Source organism: Schistocerca cancellata, chromosome 3 (genome assembly GCF_023864275.1).
Source record: "Schistocerca cancellata isolate TAMUIC-IGC-003103 chromosome 3, iqSchCanc2.1, whole genome shotgun sequence".
NCBI classification, from domain to species: Eukaryota; Metazoa; Arthropoda; class Insecta; order Orthoptera; family Acrididae; genus Schistocerca; species Schistocerca cancellata.
In genome coordinates, this window is record NC_064628.1 from 383100121 (window position 1) to 383123658 (window position 23538).

At 42.2% G+C, this 23538-nt stretch overlaps 1 protein-coding gene across 4 annotated transcripts in view; it reads left to right on the forward strand.

The window, feature by feature from the left end:
- Positions 1–398: 398 nt before the first annotated feature.
- The window catches only part of LOC126175086 (DNA polymerase subunit gamma-1, mitochondrial), a 150172-nt gene continuing 127032 nt past the window's right edge, over positions 399–23538 (forward strand). For 3 of the 4 annotated variants that reach the window (XM_049921626.1, XM_049921628.1, XM_049921629.1), the window contains exons 1-2: positions 399–554; positions 4928–6407. In XM_049921626.1, coding sequence (XP_049777583.1) covers positions 4945–6407 — 1463 coding nt within the window. In that variant the 5' untranslated portion in view covers positions 399–554; positions 4928–4944. The remainder of the gene's footprint in view (positions 555–4927; positions 6408–23538) is intronic. The other variant, XM_049921627.1, reaches the window with a different exon arrangement.

A 23538-nucleotide genomic window follows, 5' to 3' on the forward strand; every position in this document is an offset into this window, starting at 1 on the left:
TTGTAAAAAAGCACTGTAAAAACCAAAATAAACAACTAGAGAACTTGCCCGCGAAAGGCAAAGGTCCCGAGTTCGAGTCTCGGTCGGGTACACAGTTTTAATCTGCCAGGAAGTTTCATATCAGCGCACACTCCGCTGCAGAGTGAAAATCTCGTTCTGGAAACTACTATTCGCTTTCACTTTCACAACCGCGCCGAAATCAACAGTTTTACGTCCGGGCACTTGGTGGTGGAAATATCTCTACTCTGCTTGAACAACAATTAAGCTATGTGAAGATAATGTATTTCGGAGAAATATGTAAAGGTTTTTTAAATTAATGGTACCAGTCACAAATGGCTTCTAATTATTTTGGAGAAGTCAACTCTCTGCATGGTGAAGATCTTTGATGGAATTAATGTTAGAGCGTTGGGAAGGCGTTGGAATGTAAACAAAACATTGAAGAAGATGGAGCTGATTGGGAAAATGAGCGTATTTTCGGTGCATGGAAAAACTTGTTGACATCTTTGCTGACGGACACGGTGAAACGTTCGTTTGAGCTATATCCACCACCTTAAGTTAGTCATTCTTCAAACTGAAAGATTTAAGTTCTAAGTAGTTTTATTTACTGCTACAGAAAAGAAAAAATCTCAAGTCACTGTTTTTTTCTGTACTATGACCGAAAAATAATTTTCGGGAAGTTTATTGTTTACCCTGCTTGCCAGTTCTAAAATGAGTAACCTACGCAATGACTGCAGAAATATCGCCAAAAATCGGAATGAAGATAAAAACTTAAGAAAGAAATTCAGTCAGAATGATAGCACTTTGAGAGTAATTTGATTAGGCGGAATAAATATAATATTATCGCCGACCATAGATTCATCTTAATTATAATCATTCGTCTTATAATGAAAGAAATGAAATGAGACCGCTAGTGCCGCGAATATTGTTTTGAACCAAATCAAGATACTTTTGTCATTCATGTAAACTTTGTGTTAAGTAGGAATGGTGTATGTCTTTCCTTTTAATCACAATGTTGCCCAAATAGTTCATGCCCAAATTAAAAACCCTGGCATGAAAAGATGACTGCTTCAGATATTATTTAGTTAATCTCATGATTCGTCATGTGTATAAAATGAGGACGAGTATGAACATGAAATAATGTTTACAGATATATTTTATCATACTTATCTGTATTAACACCGTATAAAACAGAGTATAAAGACGTGATGGCCGGATTCGTTATAGAATTGCCTGCAGCACTGTCTTGGATCGTTACTAAGTAGGATTACATTAATACTTGTTGCATAAATCATGAATGCGACATTTCGTAATACTGTGGAACGTGTCAGTTTAACATAAGTTAAACTTAACGGAGTACTTCGATAAAGTCCAAAGAAGAGCAGCACGTTTTGTATTATCGCGAAAGAGGGAGAGTTTACTGGCGTGGTACAGAATTTGGGGTGGACGTCATTAAAACAAAGGCGCTTTTCCTTGCGGTGGAATCTTCTCACGAAATTTTAATCATCAACTTTCTCCTCCGAATGCGAAAATATTTTGTTGACGCCGACCGACATAGGGAGAAACGATCATCATCATAAAATAACGGAAATCAGAGCTCGCACGGCAAGGTATAGGTGTTAGTATATTCCGCGGGCAGTTCGAGATTGGAGTAATAGAGAACTATTGTGAAGATGGTTCGATGAACCCTCTGCCAGGCACTTAAGTGTGATTTGCGTAGTATCCATGTATATGTAGAATGGTACATTACATTATTTATTGTCACAGTTCTAGAAAACTTTGGTCGAGCAAAATATCATCACTAGGCCCACTACCAATAGGTCAAGTTTTTCCATTTTTATTTATCCTCATGCATCGAAGGATCACCTCTCAATGTGCTGGATTTGTCAGGGTAATTCTAGTCAAATCAATAGATCAAAATATACAACATAATTTGCATTTTTAATGGTGGGACTTGTGGTCATCCGTGGCCTTGCTTAAGGAACCATTCTAGCAGTTGCTCTAGTGATTCAGGAAAACCGAAATCAGAATGCCCAGGCAGAGCAGCTCTGTCCCCCCAAATATGAGTTCACTGTCTTGGCAGTAACACTGAAACCAAAATAAACTGAAAGAACAAACATAAAGACTAAATTTTCTACATGTAGACTTTTCATGAACCACATCCAGACTGTAGCAACTATTAACTTTACATGTAGGTCTATGTACACATGGTATGATATTAGGTATGTATTGCAATATATATTGTTCTATTTTAATTTCAGTCTAATATTTTACAGCTCAAGGCAATTCTCTATTCTTTAAAACCACTTACTGAACATAAATTTACCACATGTTTTCTGACATATTGGGATAATTATCATCTCTCAGTCTTTATCTTTTGCCCATGAAAAGACACCATCTTTACAACTCACTCATTTTTCATGGTGACAAGAGAGTTTAATGTGGGGCAAGAGGTGGCAAAGGGCTAAAAATGGTATAGTTTCTGTAAGGTGTTCATAAACCCTAAGACCTATTAACATTACTGTATATTACAAAGTGGTGCTTGTCTGCTGCCGACTTTCTCCAGCTTCTAATATACCTATTTAGCTATAGTTGTATGGTAGCACGTAAAAGTATGTTGTAGAAAGCGGCAGTTACAATTGCATAAAGATAAGTAGGGGGGGGGGGGGGGGGAAGAAAACTGACAGTGGACACCTGTATATAATTACAATCTATTTTGTAGGAAATTATATTTAGTTTAAACAGAGTTATCTTATATCAGAAAACAAATGATAATTCTTCTGTCTCAGAAGTAACTGATGGGTCTAAATATGCAGAAATGAAACAAAACTGTTCTGAGTCTGAAGAACAAATCAGTATTGTATTGCATACTCATGGGCTTTGATCACAGCTGCACATCTATTGGGAAGTGAAACCACAAGCTTTTGTAATAGATTAAGTGGGAGTTTTTACTATTGGGTCGACAGAAGCGTCCGATCCCATGCGTCGGCTTTGACCCGAGACGTAAGGGTGTTGTTGTGTGTGACGTCATGACGGCGCGGAGTTTGGTTTGAGTGTGGCTGTCTCCAGTTCTGTTTTATCTTATTTTGTTTACGTTTCTGATCTGTTCGTTCTATCTCGTGAGATTTTTTTTATTTTTTTATTTAAAAATGCTTATTACTTATTTTAATTATCTGTTTCCTCCAATTTCTGTTTTAGTGTGTTATATTTATCTTTCTGATCTGTTCGTTCTATCCCGTGAGATTTTTTTTAAAAAAAGACAAAAAACACTAATCAGCTACTGAAGCATCTTTGTCTTCTATGGGTTGCAGGGGTTATGACCCCTGGGGAGGTGGGTGGGCATTCATGCATGGCTGTCTTCGCTTACACGTTGTAGCTACACAAGGCGTCTAAATTTGTTTATATTTAGTTTGCCCCCCCACCCAAAACAACCCATTTCCCGCGCTTGTCCCGTTAGTGTCATTAGGCTTCTTGTGGAAAGTGTGTGTGTTTGTTTTTGTTTCCGCCATATTTGTGACGTCATGGGTCAAAGCAGACGGGCGGGATCGGACGCTTCCGTATTTCCTTACTATTTGTCCAATAAGGCAGCAGCAAATTGTTCCTTGTTTGAATAGCTTCTATGACAAACATGTCAATCCAATCCAACCAATTGGATTTAGATCTAGGCTCTGGTTTGGCTATGTCAAAAATTTGATTTTCTTATGTGAAAAGAATTATTTTAAAAGGACAAAGGTGTGTTTTGAATTATTCTCCTGATGAAATATTCAGTTATATGGTGTATTGTTTCTCCACGTGGAAGTACATTCCTTTCTAAAATGTCAGTGTATATGAAACGATCGAGTTTGCCTTCTGTTTGGATTATAGGTCCAACTTCAGTCTAGAAATACATCCCCGCACCATGATGCTGCCACCACCACGCTTAATGGTCCATACTTGGTACTTTTTGTTACCTCTTTGGTGACATATATATTGCACTCTGTCAGAAGAAAATTTATTAAATTTACTTTCAAAACTCCATAAGACCTTAAACCAAGTTTGATGTTTCTTTGCAAATTTTGTCGTGGCCTTCCTATATTTTGATCTCTTTGTCAAATGGATGTTAAACTCTAATCGTCCTTCCTGAGTGTGCCTTAACAGTTGTTGTTTACCTGTGAGATTTTGGTTCCAGTCTGGATTTTGGCAACATTGGCTAAGTTTAGCAGCACCATTCTCATGGCTATTGTGTCTACATGGTTTATTTATTTATTTTAAGTATTCTCTGTGAAAACGTGTCAAGTGTTTGTTTCTCCAACTGCCTCCAGAGCTTACGTTTGTGACTTGATCAATAATGCATGGATGATCTTTGCTGTGAAGGTATGAAGTTTGCAATGATTGTAATGGTGCTAAGGGCAGACGTTTTGAATAGCTGTTGTAAACTGATTTGAACGAGTCTTGAATAAATTACAGTTTTTGTACACTAGCTATCATTAATCTTCAGATGCTGGTGGTATGTGTGTAATCCATAAATTATAGATTTCCTTTTAAAAAAAGCTTTATCATATAAATTGTTTTTTAGTAATTAACCCATCATTCATCAATATTTGTCAATTAGGTAACCTGGAAGGTTGCATACTGGTAAGATAGTGGATTCACGTTCAAGAGGACAGCAGTTCAAATTCTCATCTGGCCACCAAGATTTACATTTTTTGTAGATCCCTTAAATAATTAGACAAGTGCAGGAATTGTTTCCTTAAAAGAGCATGGATTGTTTCCTTCTCTTTCTTTCCTCAATTTCACCTCATACTTAGTCCCTAATGAGCTCGTCGTTGATCAGATGTTAAACTGTAATCTTCCGTACTTCCATCTACTAAGATCCTGAAATGATCTGTACATAGATGTTTTTTGTACATTTCCTTGCAAGAAGTGTATTACAATTTACATTTTCTTACAGGGAGACACAGAACCAGCATGAGAAAGCATGGAGAGCACATTTTCTTGTTGTGCTTACAAAAACTTCTTACAAGCCGCATTGTGTCTCATGTTGAATTATCAGTTCTAAACAGGAGGTACTGTAGTGCTTTCTGTAAACCAAGCAGTCGTAGAGCAGTAGCAGCAGACGCAAATCACTCCGAGGAACCAGCTGATGTACCAAGGAGACTGAAGGCAACAGAAAAATGTCATTCCAGCAAGTCAGGTGGATTAGCAAGAAGGCCAGAAATACTGCAAGAAACACTAGGAAACTCTGAAAGCACCATTCAGCTAAAGAGCTTAGACTTAGCATTGTCAGAATGTCTGGAAGAAAATGACAATAATTTGAACTTGTTTAACAGAACTCAGTATTCTATTGTAAATAAAGATGGGCTTAATAATGGCAAAAATGATAAGTTACATTACGCTGGGAAAATTAGAAGTGTTTCATCAGAAATACCTTACATCTCCAAGTGCAAAAATGTTAAAAAAATGATCAAAGTTAAAAATTTGGATTCAGATACGCTTTTGGTTTTGGACAAAGGCTCTCATCCAGATGATGCCTATAGTACAGAGTCTGCTGCAATTCATCCAGCAGCAAACTCATATCAAGAAAAAAGTACCACAGTGCCGCAGAATACAATTTCGAGATATAGTTTCAAACATGTTGCAAAGAATGTGAAAATTGCTCATAAACTATACAAAAATGAAAGAAAGAAGTGTAAAGGTATTACTCATGGGCAACGAGAGACAGAAATAGGTAACACGAACACTACCAAATTAAAGAAGACAATTTCAAAAAGGAGCACAACCACTAGTAAACGTTTCAATGATGTAAATATAGAAATGTTACCACAAGCACTGGGTGAACATCTGTTTGGTGCCAAACTAAACAGTAATAAACCAACAATTGAGCAAGTGGAATTATCTAGAAGTGAACTTCAGAAACATAACTTACTGAAACTTAACTCGGGAGATAATGCAGTTGCTGTGATGAACGACAAAGGTGGAGAAGTTTTTGAAGAGCTGGAACTAAATAACTCTGTTTTGTCTAATGACACTGACAAGTTGCCAAAATCGGTCATTAGTGATATGGAAGGGAGTATGGGGAGAGAGAGAGAGAAAGCGTGTGACACCACACAGCCTAGTATAGAATCTTTGAAGCTGCCACCATTGCTTGGCAAAGACATTGAGGAACATTTCTGGGTGCTAGGTGAACAGCAAGCTGCACCATATCGGTCATTACTACTGAAGCTTGTGGAGGCAGCGAAACTGCTGCCTCGAAAGCCACAGCCTTCCCAATGGCAGCTGCGAGCTGGATGGACTTGCTACGGTCCAGATGGGAGAGCCACACCTGTTGACTACCCCCCAGAAGATGCACTAGTGTTTGATGTTGAAGTGTGCTGTGAGGAAGGCGTGGTGCCAACTTTAGCTGTTGCTGCTGCTCCTGAATCTCAGTCCTGGTAAGTGCCTTGTGAGTATTTTTTAAATGAGAACATTTAACTTAATGGTTAAATCTGTTGTGTCAGTAATCATTGTGACATTTTACTGCAACACTTAACTGTGACACATGGTATGGGCTCTGTTATGGTTTGAACACCCACATGATGAGCTTTAGCTATTGCTAGGGACAGAGTGAAAGAAAAGTGAGCTGCAAGGTTTAAAAAATAATTCAGATAATCATGACTCAAAGTTGTGTTCATTGTAAGGTGGAACATTATCTCAAATAATGCCACTCTCACAGGGTTGGTGATGTCCAAGATTTGTTTGATTTGCTGGATTTGAATATGTTTCAGTTATTGTGGTCAAGGAATTGGAGTTGCATTTAATTCAGTTCATCTTTGACAGTCCCATCCATTTCATGTCAGTGAATTCAGTTTAATTCAGTTGGATCCAAATCATGCCCCAGCATATGGTGAGTTTTTTCAGAAAAGTTCCACTCATCTACTTCTAAAGATTATGGAAGCCACTAAAATATGCACTTTTTAAATTCCTGCCTTGATGAAAGCACAAACATTCTCAGTAAACCTTTTACTTTCAAAGAACTCATTGTAAATTATAGTAAGTGTGTCTTGCAAGTGAGAATTTGGATCATATATTGGGTGAACCAGAACCTCACTGACAAACTTTCAGGACCAAAACAAGAAAAACACGTACAGTAAACGTAGACTCTAAAATACATATCTTAAAGAACTCCGAGCGCTTGTTCAGTAAGAGAGACTTGTTTCACTTAAGTGAAGATGAAGTAGTGTTTGTACATCTTAAGGTATGCACTTTAGAAATAAACCTGTAGGAGTCCTCCATCCTGCCAAAGATTGTAATGACCCTAAAGATTACAAGCCAGTCTGTGTACTATCCCACTTATGGACTTTTTGAATGAAAGATGATGTATAGGCAAGTAGAGTGGGTAGAGCCACAGCTTTTGTTGAGATTAGGTTTTCAGTCAGGAAAAATTGCACTTTCCAAGACTTGTATTTTCTTAATTTTATTGTGGAGGACTTGAAGGCACAGCTGTACCGATTGGCTGTGGGCTGTGCAACTAATGATGGCCTGAGTTATCTTGTAGATGGGGATAACAATTTGCACAAAGTATGTTGTTGCATACTTCAGCACAGTTCAGTGGAGTAAGTTTAGGGATCCCCACATATGACTGTATGGCTTGTGTAACTATAAAGAAATTTCATGTTTTTGCTGTGTTGCATCAAGAACTTGAAATAAACAAATTACAACACTGGCAAATAACATCAGAGGCTCAGAAAGATCAGACCTAGATCGAATCTTGTCTTCTTGGTGGGATATGTCGAACACAATATATAATCATGGGTTAAATAAGTTCAGGATGGCAAGTCTAGTCCTGTCTTCATGAGCTGTACGGGATTGACATATCAGCAGATCCTGCACCACAGTTGTGACATCAACACTGCATGTGCTGGTGGTGGCGACAGCTTCATCGGTGCCGTCCGTGGTTGAGCTCGGTTGGCTGGGGTGGCAGATCTGACAGGCTGAGCCCAGCAAATAACCAAGACTACAATGACTTTCACACATTTATTCAGTACTGTAAGCAGTATAGGACAAAAATAGCTGTGGCCTATCCTTATACAGCAACATATCCAAGGACACAGTTCTTTGTACTGACACCATCCTAGTAGATGGTCACCAACACCAGCTTTCTTTGGGCAGGACAATGGCTGTATTTATATGCAGAAAGGAGGCTCAGTTTGCCATGTTCAGATCTTTCATGAGGGACTGGGTGATAGTATCAGCTGCTTCCATGTAGTCAGCTGGCAGTGTGGCTGTGATGTGGCGGTGGTGGTGGTGAATATGATGATAGAAGCAAGTGTGTGAAACTCAGTGCCAGCACATAATTTTCTCTTTATCACTTAAGGCTTAGTGTCACCATTCTATGGATGTAGTACCATTGACAGGGTCACATGCCCTCACTCCATGAGGGACTGTGAAGAGATTTGAAATCTAATGCAGTACTTGACTCCAAAGCTTGTTGTTTAGAACTTGTACATCACAATATCCTCTCCCATTATTGCAGGACAAATACTGGCAAAGAAACACTATGGAGAGGTTCAGAATTTAATACAAGTTCTGGTAACCAGTAACTTACACATTACCACCTCCACACCCTCCAAAAATTTTCATCACCTGTATGCAATTTGGATTCCCTCTTGAGTTCAGTGCCACTTCATAGGTGTGTGTATTAATGTCCTCGGCTATGGAGGCACATTTAAGAATGAATTACAAGCAGATTATATAAACTTAAAAGTTGCTTCTGCTAAAACACAAACTATGTATGGTATGCTGTAGGGCGGACTGTTCCAACATTGCCCCATGGGAGTACAGGCAGCCCCAAGTGCCCGACACCTCATCCTTGGCAATATGCAGGTAGTGTAGGCTACCCACTGGGTGGTCCTACTGCCCACGTTCTGCGAATGTGTGAGCCACTTGGCCACCACTGGCCTGGCTGCTCATGCATTAGCTGTTGGCCCACCACTGCTTGCAGGTGGGCACCCTTGCTGGAAGATCCTGCCTTAGGTAGTTTGTTATTTATAGTTTGATTCCTGTTGTTAAGGTAATAAGTGAAAACTGCTATTACTTCAGCCCAAATACTAAGGTAGCAGAAAACTGTTTCCCTGCTGTAGTTCCTTAAATGTGGCTCACTGCACCCTTGCTAATTAAACACTTGTTTGACAGGGCAGCACTACACTGATGAGCCAAATATTATGACCACCAGTTTAATAGCATATTGATCTACTTTTCAAACACAGTACAACAGAGATTTTGCTTGGCATGGATGCTACAATTCCTTGACAGGATTCCAGAAGTATGTAGCACCAGATGTCTATACACAGATCAAGCATTTCCCAAAAATTATGTGATGGTAGTTTACGGTCATGCAGCTGGCACCCGATATGCGTTCCAGTGGGTACTACAAATCAGTCATATTTGCTGGACAAACATCAGTGTGAGTTCACTATAACGCCCCTCAAACCACTGTAGCATGATTCTGACCTTGCAACATGGACAGTTATCTCTCTGGAAGATGTCATTGTCGTAGGGGCAGACTTCAAGCATGAAGTGACGCAAATGATTCACAGTAATGTTCATATAGTTCACTGTTGTGATGCCTTCAGTTACCACCACAGATCTCATGGAAGCCCAACTCAGTTTACCCCATAGCATAATTCTGCCTACATAGGCCTGCATCTGTGCCACAGTGCTTGTTTCGCGCAGCCGTTCAACTGGGTGGCAGCATTTAAGGACCCAACCATTGGCCTGGTGTAAAAAGAAATGTGATTCATTCAAGAGGCAACACTTTTCTATTGATCCACCATGAAAACTCAGTGATGGTGTGCCCTCTGCAATCATAACTGACGATGTCATTGGGTCAACACAGGAACACGCAGGGGTCGTGTGATGGGAAGCTCCATGTTCAACAATGCCCTTTGTAGGGTGTGCTCCGAAACACTTGTGCCTGCACCAGCATTGTACTCTGTCGTCAGATCTGCCACAGATCGCTGCATATCACGGATCACACAATTGCGGATCCTCTGTCCTCTACGTTTTATGTTGAGAGGTGGTCGTCCGTTACTATGTGGCTTACTCATTATTTCACCATCGTTAACCACTTTTCATATGTGCTCACAACAGTAGTATGTGAACAGGCAACCAGCTTCGCCATGTCAGAGATTCTCATTTCCAGCTGTAGTGCTACAACAATGTGCTCTTTGTTAAAACCATTTATGTCAGTGGACTTCTGCATTTGTGGCACGTATCTTCATTATAATGACTGCCCATTCGTCTCTCTTCCACCTACATTCTTCACTTACTGAATCACATGCTCACAACACCACCACGAGGCACTCAACCCCACAGTGGGCAGTGGTCATAATATTTTGGCTCATAAGTGTATAACAGAAATGTGGCAACACAATAAGAGAGAACATTTATTAAGAGTATGTTACAAAAGGGTATTTTACTGTGTTACAATTTGATGCATGGCTCTTAACATCCTAAACATAGTATAATGGTATCTAAATAATTCAGTGTCCACTGGCAGTCTATAATATTGACACTATGACTGAGAGTAACGATGCAGACACACAGATAGTGGTCATAGTCCTAGTTCTGCTACACCAGAAGGTAGTGTTCAAGGTACTGTACTGAGCTGACTGCAGGCATTGGACTGGGCTGTGTGATGGCTGAATCGTAACCGTGTCAGTGTGTGTGTGGCCTTGGCATGTAATGTTTTGATGCCTGTTGATGGAAGGATTTCCGTGTGCGCCAGTACAAGGCAGAAGCAATATAGTCTGTGGTTCACAGTGCTTGTCTCTGGTGGCTGTCCATACTATTGGCAGATGTGTACAACACATTAAAGGTAGTGGTGGAGAAGCAGGAAGAGGTCCACCTTTGTGAGCGCCATGTCGAGGCTGTCACACTGCACTGAACTGAGAGGCACCAGGCGAGCGGTTGTGCCTGTGTGGTGACAGCCTCTCATGATATTTGTTGTTGACCTCTTGCTCAGAACACAAAATTCCAAACAAGTGTACGTATTTATTTCCTTGTAGCTTCGACAGTGATGGGAGATAGGGGGCCATCAGCTGCTGTAAAGTTCATGAATCGAAATAAATACTTCTTAATCATGCCCTTTTACTTCTCATTCAACCAAGTTGTATTCATTGTTTTTTAGTTTAATTATATACTAGAATATTGTAATGAAATGAAAGTTAAGAAATTTGTGAGGAGCGTTCAATAAGTAATGCAAGACGTCTTTTTCTCAGCCAATTTCAGCTGAAAAAAATCATAATTTGTTGTGAGACATGATGCAATATTCCTGCTTCAACCCCTGTAGTTTCATGAAGTTACTATAGGTGGCGATACTACATGTAGCCTTCAAAATGGCATCTGTAATGGAAGTGCATTCCTGGCAGAGAGCTGTCATTGAGTTTTTTTTGGCAGAAAACCAGAACATCACAGATATACGTACGGATTTGAAGAATGTTTACGGAGACCTGCAGTGAACAAAAGCATAATGCATAATTGGGCGAGGCGTCTGCCATCATCGCACCGAGGTCATGCAAAACTGTCTAATCTCCAACATGCCAGCTGACTGTGCATGACTGTGACTCCTGCAATGTTGGAAAGTGCGGATGCTCTCTTTCTGGGTGATGGACGGATCACAAACACTGGATGCCTGTGTTGGTAGTAGTGACACCCTGACCATCAGCTGCCCCAAAGGTGTGCGTCCGCTGGGTTCTTTGCTGGCCAACAGAAGACCATGAAGAGCAAAGAAGACCGTCTGTGTGGAACTGCTTGCATGTTACGAGCCTGATTATGAAAATTTTTTGTCAAACATTGTCACAGGCAATAAAAGATGGGTTCATTACTTTGAACGGAAAGAAAAGAGCAACCCATGGGGTGGTGCCACATCACCTCATCCCTTAAGGAAATGTTCAAAACCACGCCCTCAGCCGGTAAAGTCATGGAAACGATCTTGTGGGGCTCTGAAGGGTTGTTCTGTTTGATGTCCTCCCTCATGGTGTAACAATCAGCTCTGAAGTGTATCATTATGGCCTCGGGAAAGTAAAGAAAAAACTACAGTGTGTCTGTTACCACAAAAATGCAAACGAACTTCTCCTTGACAGTGCAGGGCCTCACAATAGTCTGCGCACCTTAGAGGAGCTCACAAAACTTCCCTGGATTGTTCTTCCTCATCCAGACTACAGCCCAGATTCGCACCATCTGACTTCCATCTCTTTGGCCCAATGAAGGATCCCCACCAAGGGAAGCAGTATTGAATGCTGGGAAGGTTATTGAAGCAGCAAGATGATGCAGCTCCAACGTTCACCAGTAGAGTTGTACTATGTGGGTGTACAGGCCCTCCCAGTAAGGTGGTGTAAGGACATAACATTGAACAGAGGTTATGCTGAAAAATAGGGTTTTGGAGTCAAAAGAGTTGGGAATAATATGTGTATTGGAATCCTGAGTAAAACCAACCTGCTTTCAGAAAAAAAAAAGTATTGCATTACTTATTGAACATCCCTTGTATCAACAGCATCAATTAACGTGCCTTAGACAGTTATCTTTTACAACTGCGTACATATGAGGTGTGGTCATGTTTTATCATCATCTCAAAAATATCAAGCTATAACCATGAAACTTGCTGATTGTGTTATTTCTTCTTTGTGTTTTCAGCCTTGAATATGACACATTTTCCCCAACAACTGATGGCTTGGCATATGTCTTGGTTGTTCAAATCTGCATTTTGGCTGTGCAAGAAATATTCTACCTGGAAAACCATCTTGTTGTCATTCTGTGAATGCCTGCCAAACAGTGGTTTATTCATCCAAGGAAAGAGGAAGATGTTACAGTATGCCATGTTAGAAGAACAAAAGGGTGATTCAAAATTTGATAGCCAAATGAAGCAGCACATGTGGCTTTGTCCTGTGCAGAATGAGTTGGGGCATTATTGCGGAGCAAAAACACCCTCAGGACTGCTTCCCATGACACTTTGTTATGGCATGTCCCGAAAGCTTGTCAAGAGATTTCCATAGTGTGCTCTTACGACAGTTTGCATCTTATGAGCATAATCTGCTAGCAACATTACCATGCCTGATGATGATTGGTTGTTGACCTTTTTGTCAGGATTGAATCCACGTGTTTCCACTGATAGCTTTGCTCCTTTGTCTTGGGCTCTTAGTGTTGGTACATGCAGCACTTGTCCATTATAGCAGAAATCATATGGATTGTCTTGACAAGCTGTAACATGACTGCATCTGCATTGGTTTGATGGACTTTTTGAATGGCTGTGAGCACTTGTGAAACCCAACAGATAATGTGCAAGGTGTTGAAAACTGATTCTTGATTGATATTCTCTGTTTCCACTATCACCTCAATTGAGATACATTGGTCACTGAGCAACAGGTTCACCATTTTACATTACTAGATCTTCACAGGAAGATGGTGTGCCACTTTGTTCTGCATCGTTGACACTTGTCTGAGTGCATTGGGAGTATGTGTGTACCATCTTACCACTGTGTCATATGATGGTGCATTGTTTTCATACACTTCCACCAACTGAGCTTGAATTATTGGATTGTGGCAGCATTTTCCTTTTCAAAGGCAGAAAAGGAATTGCACACAAAACACAACATTAAGTACAGGTTGTGCCATTTAGTGTTTTAGCTCCTGTAGCCATATGCTACAGCACCGTGAAACAGGAATTTCAGTGTATGTGTGTAGGGAAAAAGACGAGGGCTAGTAGAAATCCTTGGGCAACAGAAAAGATATTGAATTTAATTGATGAAAGGAGAAAATATAAAAATGCAGTAAATGAAGCAGGTAAAAAGGAATACAAGCATCTCAAAAATGAGATCAGCAGGAAGTGCAAAATTGCTAAGCAGGGGTAGCTACAGGAAAAATATATCACTAGGGGAAAGATAGATACTGCCTACAGGAAAATTAAAGAGACCTTTGGAGAAAAGAGAAGCACTTGCATGAATATCAAGAGCTCAGATGGAAAACCAGTTCTGAGCAAAGCAGTGAAGGCAGAAAGGTGGAAGGAATATATAGAGGATCTATAAAAGTGTGATGTACTTCAGGCCAGTGTTATGGAAATGGAAGAGGATGTGGATGAAGATGAAATAGGAGATATGATTCTGCGAAAAGTTTCACGGAGCAGTGAAAGCTAAGTTGAAACAAGGCCCTGGGAGTAGGCAACATTCCATTAGAACTACTGATAGACTTGGGAGAACCAGCCATGACAAAACTCTTCCATCTGGTGAGCAAGATGTATGAAACAGGCAAAAGACCCTCAGACTTCAAGAAGGATATAACAATTCCAAAGAAAGCAGATGCTGACAGGTGTGAAAATCACCGTACGGTCAGTTTAATAAATCATGGCCGCAAAATACTAACACAAATCCAATACAGAAGAATGGAAAAACTGGTAGAAGCCGACCTCTGGAAAGATCAATTTTGATTCTGGAGAAATGTGGGAACACACAAGGCAGTACTGAACTTGTCATAGAACATAGGTTAAGGAGAGGCAAATGTATGTTTCTAGCATTTGTAGACTTAGAGAAAGCTTTTGACAATGTTGACAGGAATACTTTTCTTTCAAATTTTGAAGGTGGCAGGGGTCAAATACAGGGAGCAAAAGGCTATGTACAATTTGTACAGAAACCAGGTGGCAGTTATAAGAGTCAAGGGGCATGAAAGAGAAGCAGTGCTTGGAAAGGAAGTGAGACAGGGTTGTAGCCTATCCCAGATGTTATTCAATCTGTATATTGAGCAAGCAGTAAAGGAAACAAAAGAAAAATTTGGAATAGAAATTAAAATCCGCAGATAAGAAATAAAAACTTTGAGATTTTCTCATGACATTGTAGTTCTGTCAGAGACAGCAAAGGATCTGGAAGAGCAGTTGAAGGGAATGGACATTGTCTTGAAAGGAGGATACAAGATGAACATCAACAAAACCAAAACGAGGGTAGTGGAATGTAGTCGAATTAAATCAGGTGACTCTGAAGGAATTAGATTAGGAAATAAGACACTTAAAGTAGTAGATGAGTTTGACTTTTTGGGGAGCAAAATAACTAATCGTGGTCGAAGTAGAGAGGATATAAAATGTAGATTGGCAATGGTAAGGAAAGTGTTTCTGAAGAAGAGAAATTTGTTAATGTCAAGTATAGATTTAAACGTCAGGAAGTCATTTCTGAAAGTGTTTGTATGGAGTGAAGCCATGTATGGAAGTGAAACATGAATGAAAAATAGTTTAGGCAAGAAGAGAATAGAAGCTTTCGAAATGTGGTGCTACAGAAGAATGCTGAAGATTGGATGGGTAGATCATGTAACTAATGAGGAGGTATTGAATAGAACTGGGGAGAAGAGGAATTAGTGGCACAACTTGACTAGAAGAAGGGATCAGTTGGTAAGACAAGTTTTGAAGCATCAAATGGTTCAAATGGCTCTGAGCACTATGGGACTCAACTGCTGAGGTCATTAGTCCCCTAGAACTTAGAACTAGTTAAACCTAACTAACCCAAGGACATCACACACATCCATGCCCGAGGCAGGACTCGAACCTGCGACCGCAGCGGTCTCGCGGTTCCAGACTGCAGTGCCAGAACCGCGCGGCCACTTCGGCCGGCTGAAGCATCAAGGGATGATAAATTTAGTATTAGAGGGCAGTGTGGAGGGTAAAAATTATAGAGGGAGGTGCAGAGATGAATACACTAAGCAGATTCAGAAGGATGTAGGTTGCAGTAGGTACTTGGAGATGAAGAAGCTTGCACAGGGTCGAGTAGCATGGAGAGAGGCATCAAACTAATCTCTAGACTGAAGACCACAACAACAACAAATGCAGGTGTTTACCAGCAAACAAATAAAAAATAGTGATATAATTTTTATTTTTCCGGGTGGTAATTAAAACTTTATGGTTAGCCCTTCTACTCCACAGCCACTGTACAGTGAGTGGTGAAGGGCGCATTGTACAATTATGAGTGGATTTCTGTCCTGCTGCAATCTCAAATTGAACTACTGGAAAAATTAGTGTCCTTGTGCCTCTGTATATACACTCCTGGAAATTGAAATAAGAACACCGTGAATTCATTGTCCCAGGAAGGGGAAACTTTATTGACACATTCCTGGGGTCAGATACATCACATGATCACACTGACAGAACCACAGGCACATAGACACAGGCAACAGAGCATGCACAATGTCGGCACTAGTACAGTGTATATCCACCTTTCGCAGCAATGCAGGCTGCTATTCTCCCATGGAGACGATCGTAGAGATGCTGGATGTAGTCCTGTGGAATGGCTTCCTATGCCATTTCCACCTGGCGCCTCAGTTGGACCAGCGTTCGTGCTGGACGTGCAGACCGCGTGAGACGACGCTTCATCCAGTCCCAAACATGCTCAATGGGGGACAGATCCGGAGATCTTGCTGGCCAGGGTAGTTGACTTACACCTTCTAGGGCACGTTGGGTGGCATGGGATACATGCGGACGTGCATTGTCCTGTTGGAACAGCAAGTTCCCTTGCCGGTCTAGGAATGGTAGAACGATGGGTTCGATGACGGTTTGGATGTACCGTGCACTATTCAGTGTCCCCTCGACGATCACCAGTGGTGTACGGCCAGTGTAGGAGATTGCTCCCCACACCATGATGCCGGGTGTTGGCCCTGTGTGCCTCGGTCGTATGCAGTCCTGATTGTGGCGCTCACCTGCACGGCGCCAAACACGCATACGACCTTCATTGGCACCAAGGCAGAAGCGACTCTCATCGCTGAAGACGACACGTCTCCATTCGTCCCTCCATTCACGCCTGTCGCGACACCACTGGAGGCGGGCTGCACGATGTTGGGGCGTGAGCAGAAGACGGCCTAACGGTGTGCGGGACCGTAGCCCAGCTTCATGGAGACGGTTGCGAATGGTCCTCGCCGATACCCCAGGAGCAACAGTGTCCCTAATTTGCTGGGAAGTGGCAGTGCGGTCCCCTACGGCACTGCGTAGGATCCTACAGTCTTGGCGTGCTCCCGTGCGTCGCTGCGGTCCGGTCCCAGGTCGACGGGCACGTGCACCTTCCGCCGACCACTGGCGACAACATCGATGTACTGTGGAGACCTCACGCCCCACATGTTGAGCAATTCGGCGGTACGTCCACCCGGCCTCCCGCATGCCCACTATACGCCCTCGCTCAAAGTCCGTCAACTGCACATACGGTTCACGTCCACGCTGTCGCGGCATGCTACCAGTGTTAAAGACTGCGATGGAGCTCCGTATGCCACGGCAAACTGGCTGACACTGACGGCGGCGGTGCACAAATGCTGCGCAGCTAGCGCTATTCGACGGCCAACACCGCGGTTCCTGGTGTGTCCGCTGTGCCGTGCATGTGATCATTGCTTGTACAGCCCTCTCGCAGTGTCCAGAGCAAGTATGGTGGGTCTGACACACCGGTGTCAATGTGTTCTTTTTTCCATTTCCAGGAGTGTAGTTTATATTCTCATCTTATTCTTGCGATTCCTTTGTGAGATAACATTAGTGACACCAACATGGTCCCACAATCTTCTGTGGGCACTAGTTCCTTAAATTTATCCAACAGTGTTGTTTTTTTTTTCTTTTCTTTTTCATGTGCCATTGCCATGATTAATTTAAGGGGTGGCTGGATACCCTACCTGTCACCACCTCATTAATCCCTGGGGCAGAAAATGTGTAAACCAACTACATCCATGTACAAGGGCACTCAATAAGTAATGAATCATTTTTTCTTTTTTTTCTGAAAGTAGGTTGGTTTTATTCAGGATTCCAATACATCATAATATTGCCACATCTTTTGGCTACAAAACCCTATTTTTCAACATAATCTCTGTTCAACGTGATGGTCTTATGGCACCTTTCTGGGAGGGCCTGTATGCACACATGTTACCATTGTACTGGTCAACGTCAGGGCCATCGTCTTGCTGCATCAAGAACCTCCCCATCACACACATACTGCTTCCCTAGAGTGCATCCTTCATTGGACCAAAGAGATGGAAGTTAGAAGGTGTGAGATCTGGGCTGTAGGAAGGATGAGAAAGAACAGTCCAGTCAAGTTTTGTGAGCTCCTCTCAGGTGTGCAGACTTGAGTGAGGTCTTGCGTTCTCATAGAGAAGAAGAAGTCATTTGCATTTTTATAGCAAAGAACATATTGCAGTTTCCTGAGAGTAAGGCAGTACACGTCAGAGCTGATTGTTGCACCATGATGGAGGACATCAAACAGAATAATACCTTCATAGTCTCAGAAGATCTTTGCCATTACTTTACCAGTCGGGCTGCTATTGTGTTTCTAATTCGAGGTGATGAACCCGTATTTCATCACCTATGATGACGATAAAAAAAAAAAAAAATTGTCAAACGAGATGTTACATGATACAAAATTTACATCAGGCTTTTACAAAATATGTTGTAATGTGACATGTGAGTTGCTGAGTGTACTGCTTTAGTATAGCTTTTATTCAAACAATAACATTACACAGAAATTAGTACAAATGGAGTTAATTATGAATCCTTCCATGGCCAGGAATCCAATGACACTGGTAACTAGTCTTCAGAAAACAACAAATACAAGGCCACGGGTTCGACATGGTTCAGAAACAATCACTATCCATTGTGGTGATTCTTCTGGAAAACCTGGAATTCTCAGGAAATTACATGCATTGCAATTGAATTTTATTGAGTTATATAAATCACAAATTTTAAAATACTTAATATATCAAAGTTAGTTAATTATATGTGATTAAACCGCTGCTCATGGCTGGTATGTAGCTCAGCTGAGGGAAGAGGAAAGGCTTATTGTGGTATGCTGACCCCTCCTCCCCCTCACCATCAATTTCCTTTAAATTATCAGGAGCTTCTTCACATCATCTACCTCCTCACACCTGGAAGAGGGAATTTTTTTTCCAAGTTTGAGTAGGTGACCTGTTAGTGCAGCATTCAGAGTTCATACAAGTTAACTATACAGGGCCTGAGCGTTATAGCAAGAACAAACACGGCTTATGGAATATAGCATTTCATAGAGCAACATATAAGATACAGGTTGTGCATAGCACTGAGCACATGTGTAAACAACAGTAATACAGTGTAAGGAGTAGACCGAGTACTCGTTTGTGATCATTTAAATAATGCTTTTTCTTTGACAGCTCACCAAAGCATGCCAGGTGGCCAACCGAGGTGGCCTCTATAAGCAGGCCTGTGAACAGTGTGGACGCGCTCTCTCTGAAATCATCTCTTCTAGGTGATGGAAAAACTGCACACATATGAAAATAAATAAAACACTAGGCACAGAAACATGCATGGTACAGAAAAAAAGCACTTGTACCATAAAAAAAGAATACCTTTGATCTCACAAGGTACTGAGATTACGAGTCATGGAAATCACCCATGACCATGCTGACATCCATTTCCTCATTTGACGGTGGCGGCGGCTGCTGCTGCTGCTGCTGCAGCATGTGGCAAGTAGGCCCCAGCAAATAGGGGCGGAAGTGATCAGGGGTGCATTGATGCACCATTCCCCACTTGTGAGAGGTCATAGGGCAGGACCGGGACAGTGTCTCCATAGCGATGCCCTCATCGGGGTCAGTGGTTAGCATCAGAGGCATCAACGGGAGCATCAGATATTATGGCCTCACAGGACACAGCCACGGAGGTGACCGTGTCAGTTGCAATGTCAGTTGCAGCATGGGCTGCACCAGTGACTACAGCTGAGGAGTGGGAGCAGAGGCAGGAACCCCACACAGCGATCTGCCAGGCAGCGACCCTCTCTGCAGTGCAAACTGAACCATCTGCAACACAGGAACAAGCATCGGCGGGGCTGGTAGTGGGCTCTCCAGAATGCCCCGCCATTCCCGGCTGCAGCTGGTCGAAGTGACAGGGCATCTTCCTGTCAGGAATGCGGGCGATGCGTAGGTGCTGGCCCTAGTGACACTTGATTATGGCAGGAACCCAGTTTGGCTGGCAGCTGAAACCACAAGACCAAACAGACGCACCTGGCCGGAGTCATTGTGGAGCCAGCAACATGGGCAGACATGGCATCAGATGCAGCAAGTGAAGTAGGGTCCGTGGTTGGTGCCATTGTAGCAGCTCCACCAGGCTCTTGTCCCCTACTGGAGCAAATTGGTATGAACTCAAAAAAATGGTCAAAAGGGGATCTGCCAGGTGCATACTTCTGCATCTGAGTTTTAAACATCCGAACCACGCTTCTGGCCTCACCGTTAGATTGAGGGTGAAATGGGGGAGCTGTGAGATGGTGAAAACCAATACCCTGACGTAAAGATGCTAATTGTTGAGAAACAAACTGGAGAGTGTTATTGGTAACTGTGGTATACGGAAGTCCCCAATTGCAAAAGTCTTAGACAGGGCTGAAATAGTGTCCACCATGGATGTGGATGGACAACGCGCCTTGTAGGGAAACTTGGAATAGACGTCCACTACAATGAGCCAATACTGATTTAGGAAGGACCCAGCAAAATTGACATGTAGACACTCCTACGGACACTGCAGCGTTGACCAGGGGGAAAAAGATGCTTGCAGAGCCACCTGTTGCTGAACAGAGTGGCCACAAGTGGCGATAAGCTGTATAATGTCCCCAATACACATGCCGCAGGCCAAAGTTTTGGTGCAAGAGGTCTCCCAGTGATGACATGGAAAAGCTGCAGTACATTACAGTGTAAGGAAGCAGGATTCAAAACATAGGGAGCAGTGTCCTCCATAGCTAACAAAAGAACCCTGTGAAATATAGAAAGGTGATGATGGAGGGGGAAGTAATTACAAAAGGAGTCCGAGGCATGACCCAGGAGTTTTTCCAGCCAACCGTGCTGCACAAAAGACAGGACCCAATTAGGTGCAGGATCTGCAGTGACAGCCGATGCTATCATGGCTCTGGTGATGGGAAAAACATTGACTGATTCTCAGTATCTGAATAGAAACAAAGCAACTCATCCTGATTGAATGCCAGGTCCAGCCCAGTCGGAAGACGAGATAAGACATCAGTGTTGGCATGTTGTGTCATCTGCTGGTAATGAATCTTATAATGATAACAGGAGAGGAAGAGAGCCCACAACTGCAAACAATGTGCTGCCTTGTCTAACATGGCAGGCGAAGGGTTAAAAAGACCAACCAGTGGCTTGTGATCCTTGATTCAGTGGAGCTTAGAGCCATCCAGGAAGATGTGAAATTTCTCGAGGACAAACACAATTGGTAAAGCCTCCTTTTCAATCTGAGAATACTGCTGCTGAGTGGGGCTTAAAGTCTTAGAAGTGTAATCAATGGGTCATTCAGATCAGTCCGCGTATTTTTGCTCCAACACTGTGCCGAGACCGCGCTCAGAGACATCTGTAGCCAAGCCGAGATGCTGACCTGGCTGGAAAGTGGCCAAACACGGGACAGATTGGAGCTTAGATTTAAGCAAAGTGAACACTCAGTCACAAGCTGGGAGAAAAAGGCACATTTTTATACAAAAGTGCATGCAGGGGCTGAGCAACAGTGGATGCGTCTGGTGAAGTTAATAGGCAACTTTATCTAGAAACACCAGTAGTTCCTCAACAGAGCTTGGCCATGGAAAAGTTGCAATTGTGTCAGTGTGGTGACACAATGGCTTGACACCTGCACGAGAAACCTCAAATTCTAGACATTCATTTGGCAACTGAAAAAATTGAGATTTGATAAGATAGCACTTGAGACCCGCAGACTGCAAAACAGAAAACAATTATTGGAGATTGCTAAGGTGATCTTTGGTGGAAGTACCTGAAACAAAGATATCTTTGAGGTAATTGATGGAGCCGGGCACAGACACTGTCACCTGTTCTGAAAAACACTGTAAAATTTGGGCGCATTAGCGACACCAAAAGGCAAGCGTTGATATTACTATAAGCTGAATGTGTGTTGACAATGAGAGGACACCTAGTGACCTCATCAGAACAAGGCAAAGGGCATGTATCTATCATGGACTATGCATTAATTGTGACACTGAAGTTGCCACAGAGACAAAGCTTACCCATCGGCTTCTTCACAATGACTAATGGCGTAGCCCATTTAGCGGAAGAAATAGGCCTAATTCAGCCATGACAGAATCACATAATGTGACAGGCACCTGTTGCTACTGGGGGGGGGGGGGGGCGGCAGGGAAAGGTGTGGGGGGCGGGTGGACTCTAATGGTAATGTGAGCCTGAAAACCATTAGCACAACCTATCCCAGGGGTAAAGAGAGATGAGAACTCTGAGCAGGGGGATTCCAGTTGCTGATACGGAACTTGATCCGACACTAAATTTACCACATCGGCAGTGCAGAAACCGAAAGTGTTAAACATATCCAACCTGAACAGGTTTGCTGTATGGCAGTGATCCACATGGTGAGAGGGAGAACAACAGGCTTGTGAGAGACAGGAGCAGAGAACTGACCTAGGATCAGAATCTGTTGTTTATTGTAGATACACAACTTCTGTGAAACCTGTGTGAGGGGGGTGGAGCCCAAATCCACATATGAGTATGTTGGTGCGTTTACTAAAGTCACTGCTGCTCCTGTGTCCACTTGCATTTTTAACAGTTTGTTAAACAAACACAAGTCAATAAACAAATTTTTCGGGAAACATTCATTGTAGAGATACGGTATGTGTCCATTGGTACTACTGTACCCATCACATTTGAAGAAGAATTTCACAATGATCAGTGTGGCTTTTCTTTCAGCACTTGTTGCAGTCTGCCCACTGCTTAGTGTATGCAGCATGCTTTGTATTTGTATTTTATTCATCTCATATCGTACATTTACAGATCATCCAATCATGCTGTACAGGAGACATGTCAATATTAGCCTTATGATATACATAATTCCCTAAACACTACTTTTTACCAGTATAGGTTGATATTGGTCATAGTAATATTATGATGTAAGAGCACACACAATATTATACACATTGCTATAATATTAAACAGTTACACTATTCAGATGGCGATTTCAACGTTCATAAATTCCTCAGTTGAATAGTAGCATTTTTCCACCAGGAGATCGTACAGTTTACTCTTCAGTGAACCTATCTCCATGCTGCTTGTGTTGGATGACGCAGTATTGAGCACATCCATAAGCATCAGATTCTCACACTGAAGTGCATTTTCGAGCCTTCCCTATCCGGGGCCGGACAAATAATAACATCATGCACCATGTGATCTATGTAGGATTCGTGATGGGTACTAGTGACAAATTTACAGTGATGACTCAACCTGCATAATTCTGTAGCCCAGGCTTTGTAAGATAGGTTTGGGCGTTTCTGGCAGTGGTAAAATTCTACACGCATTGCAGTGACGTGTGTTCTGTCACGGTAATAGATTGATAAAAGCTTGCACATTTCATCAAATGATCAGCTGGCTGGTTCTTGCAAATGCGCAAGTTGACGCAACACTGATACATTGTTGTCAAAAGCCAGGAAAGAAAGAAAGCCCTAAACAGGTTTGCATTGCCAACACAAAAAAACTGGAAATGTTGGCATAACTGTGTCTTGTAGGAGTCCCAGTCTTCAGCTGATTCATCGCACCCTGGAAAGGGTGGCAGTTGCA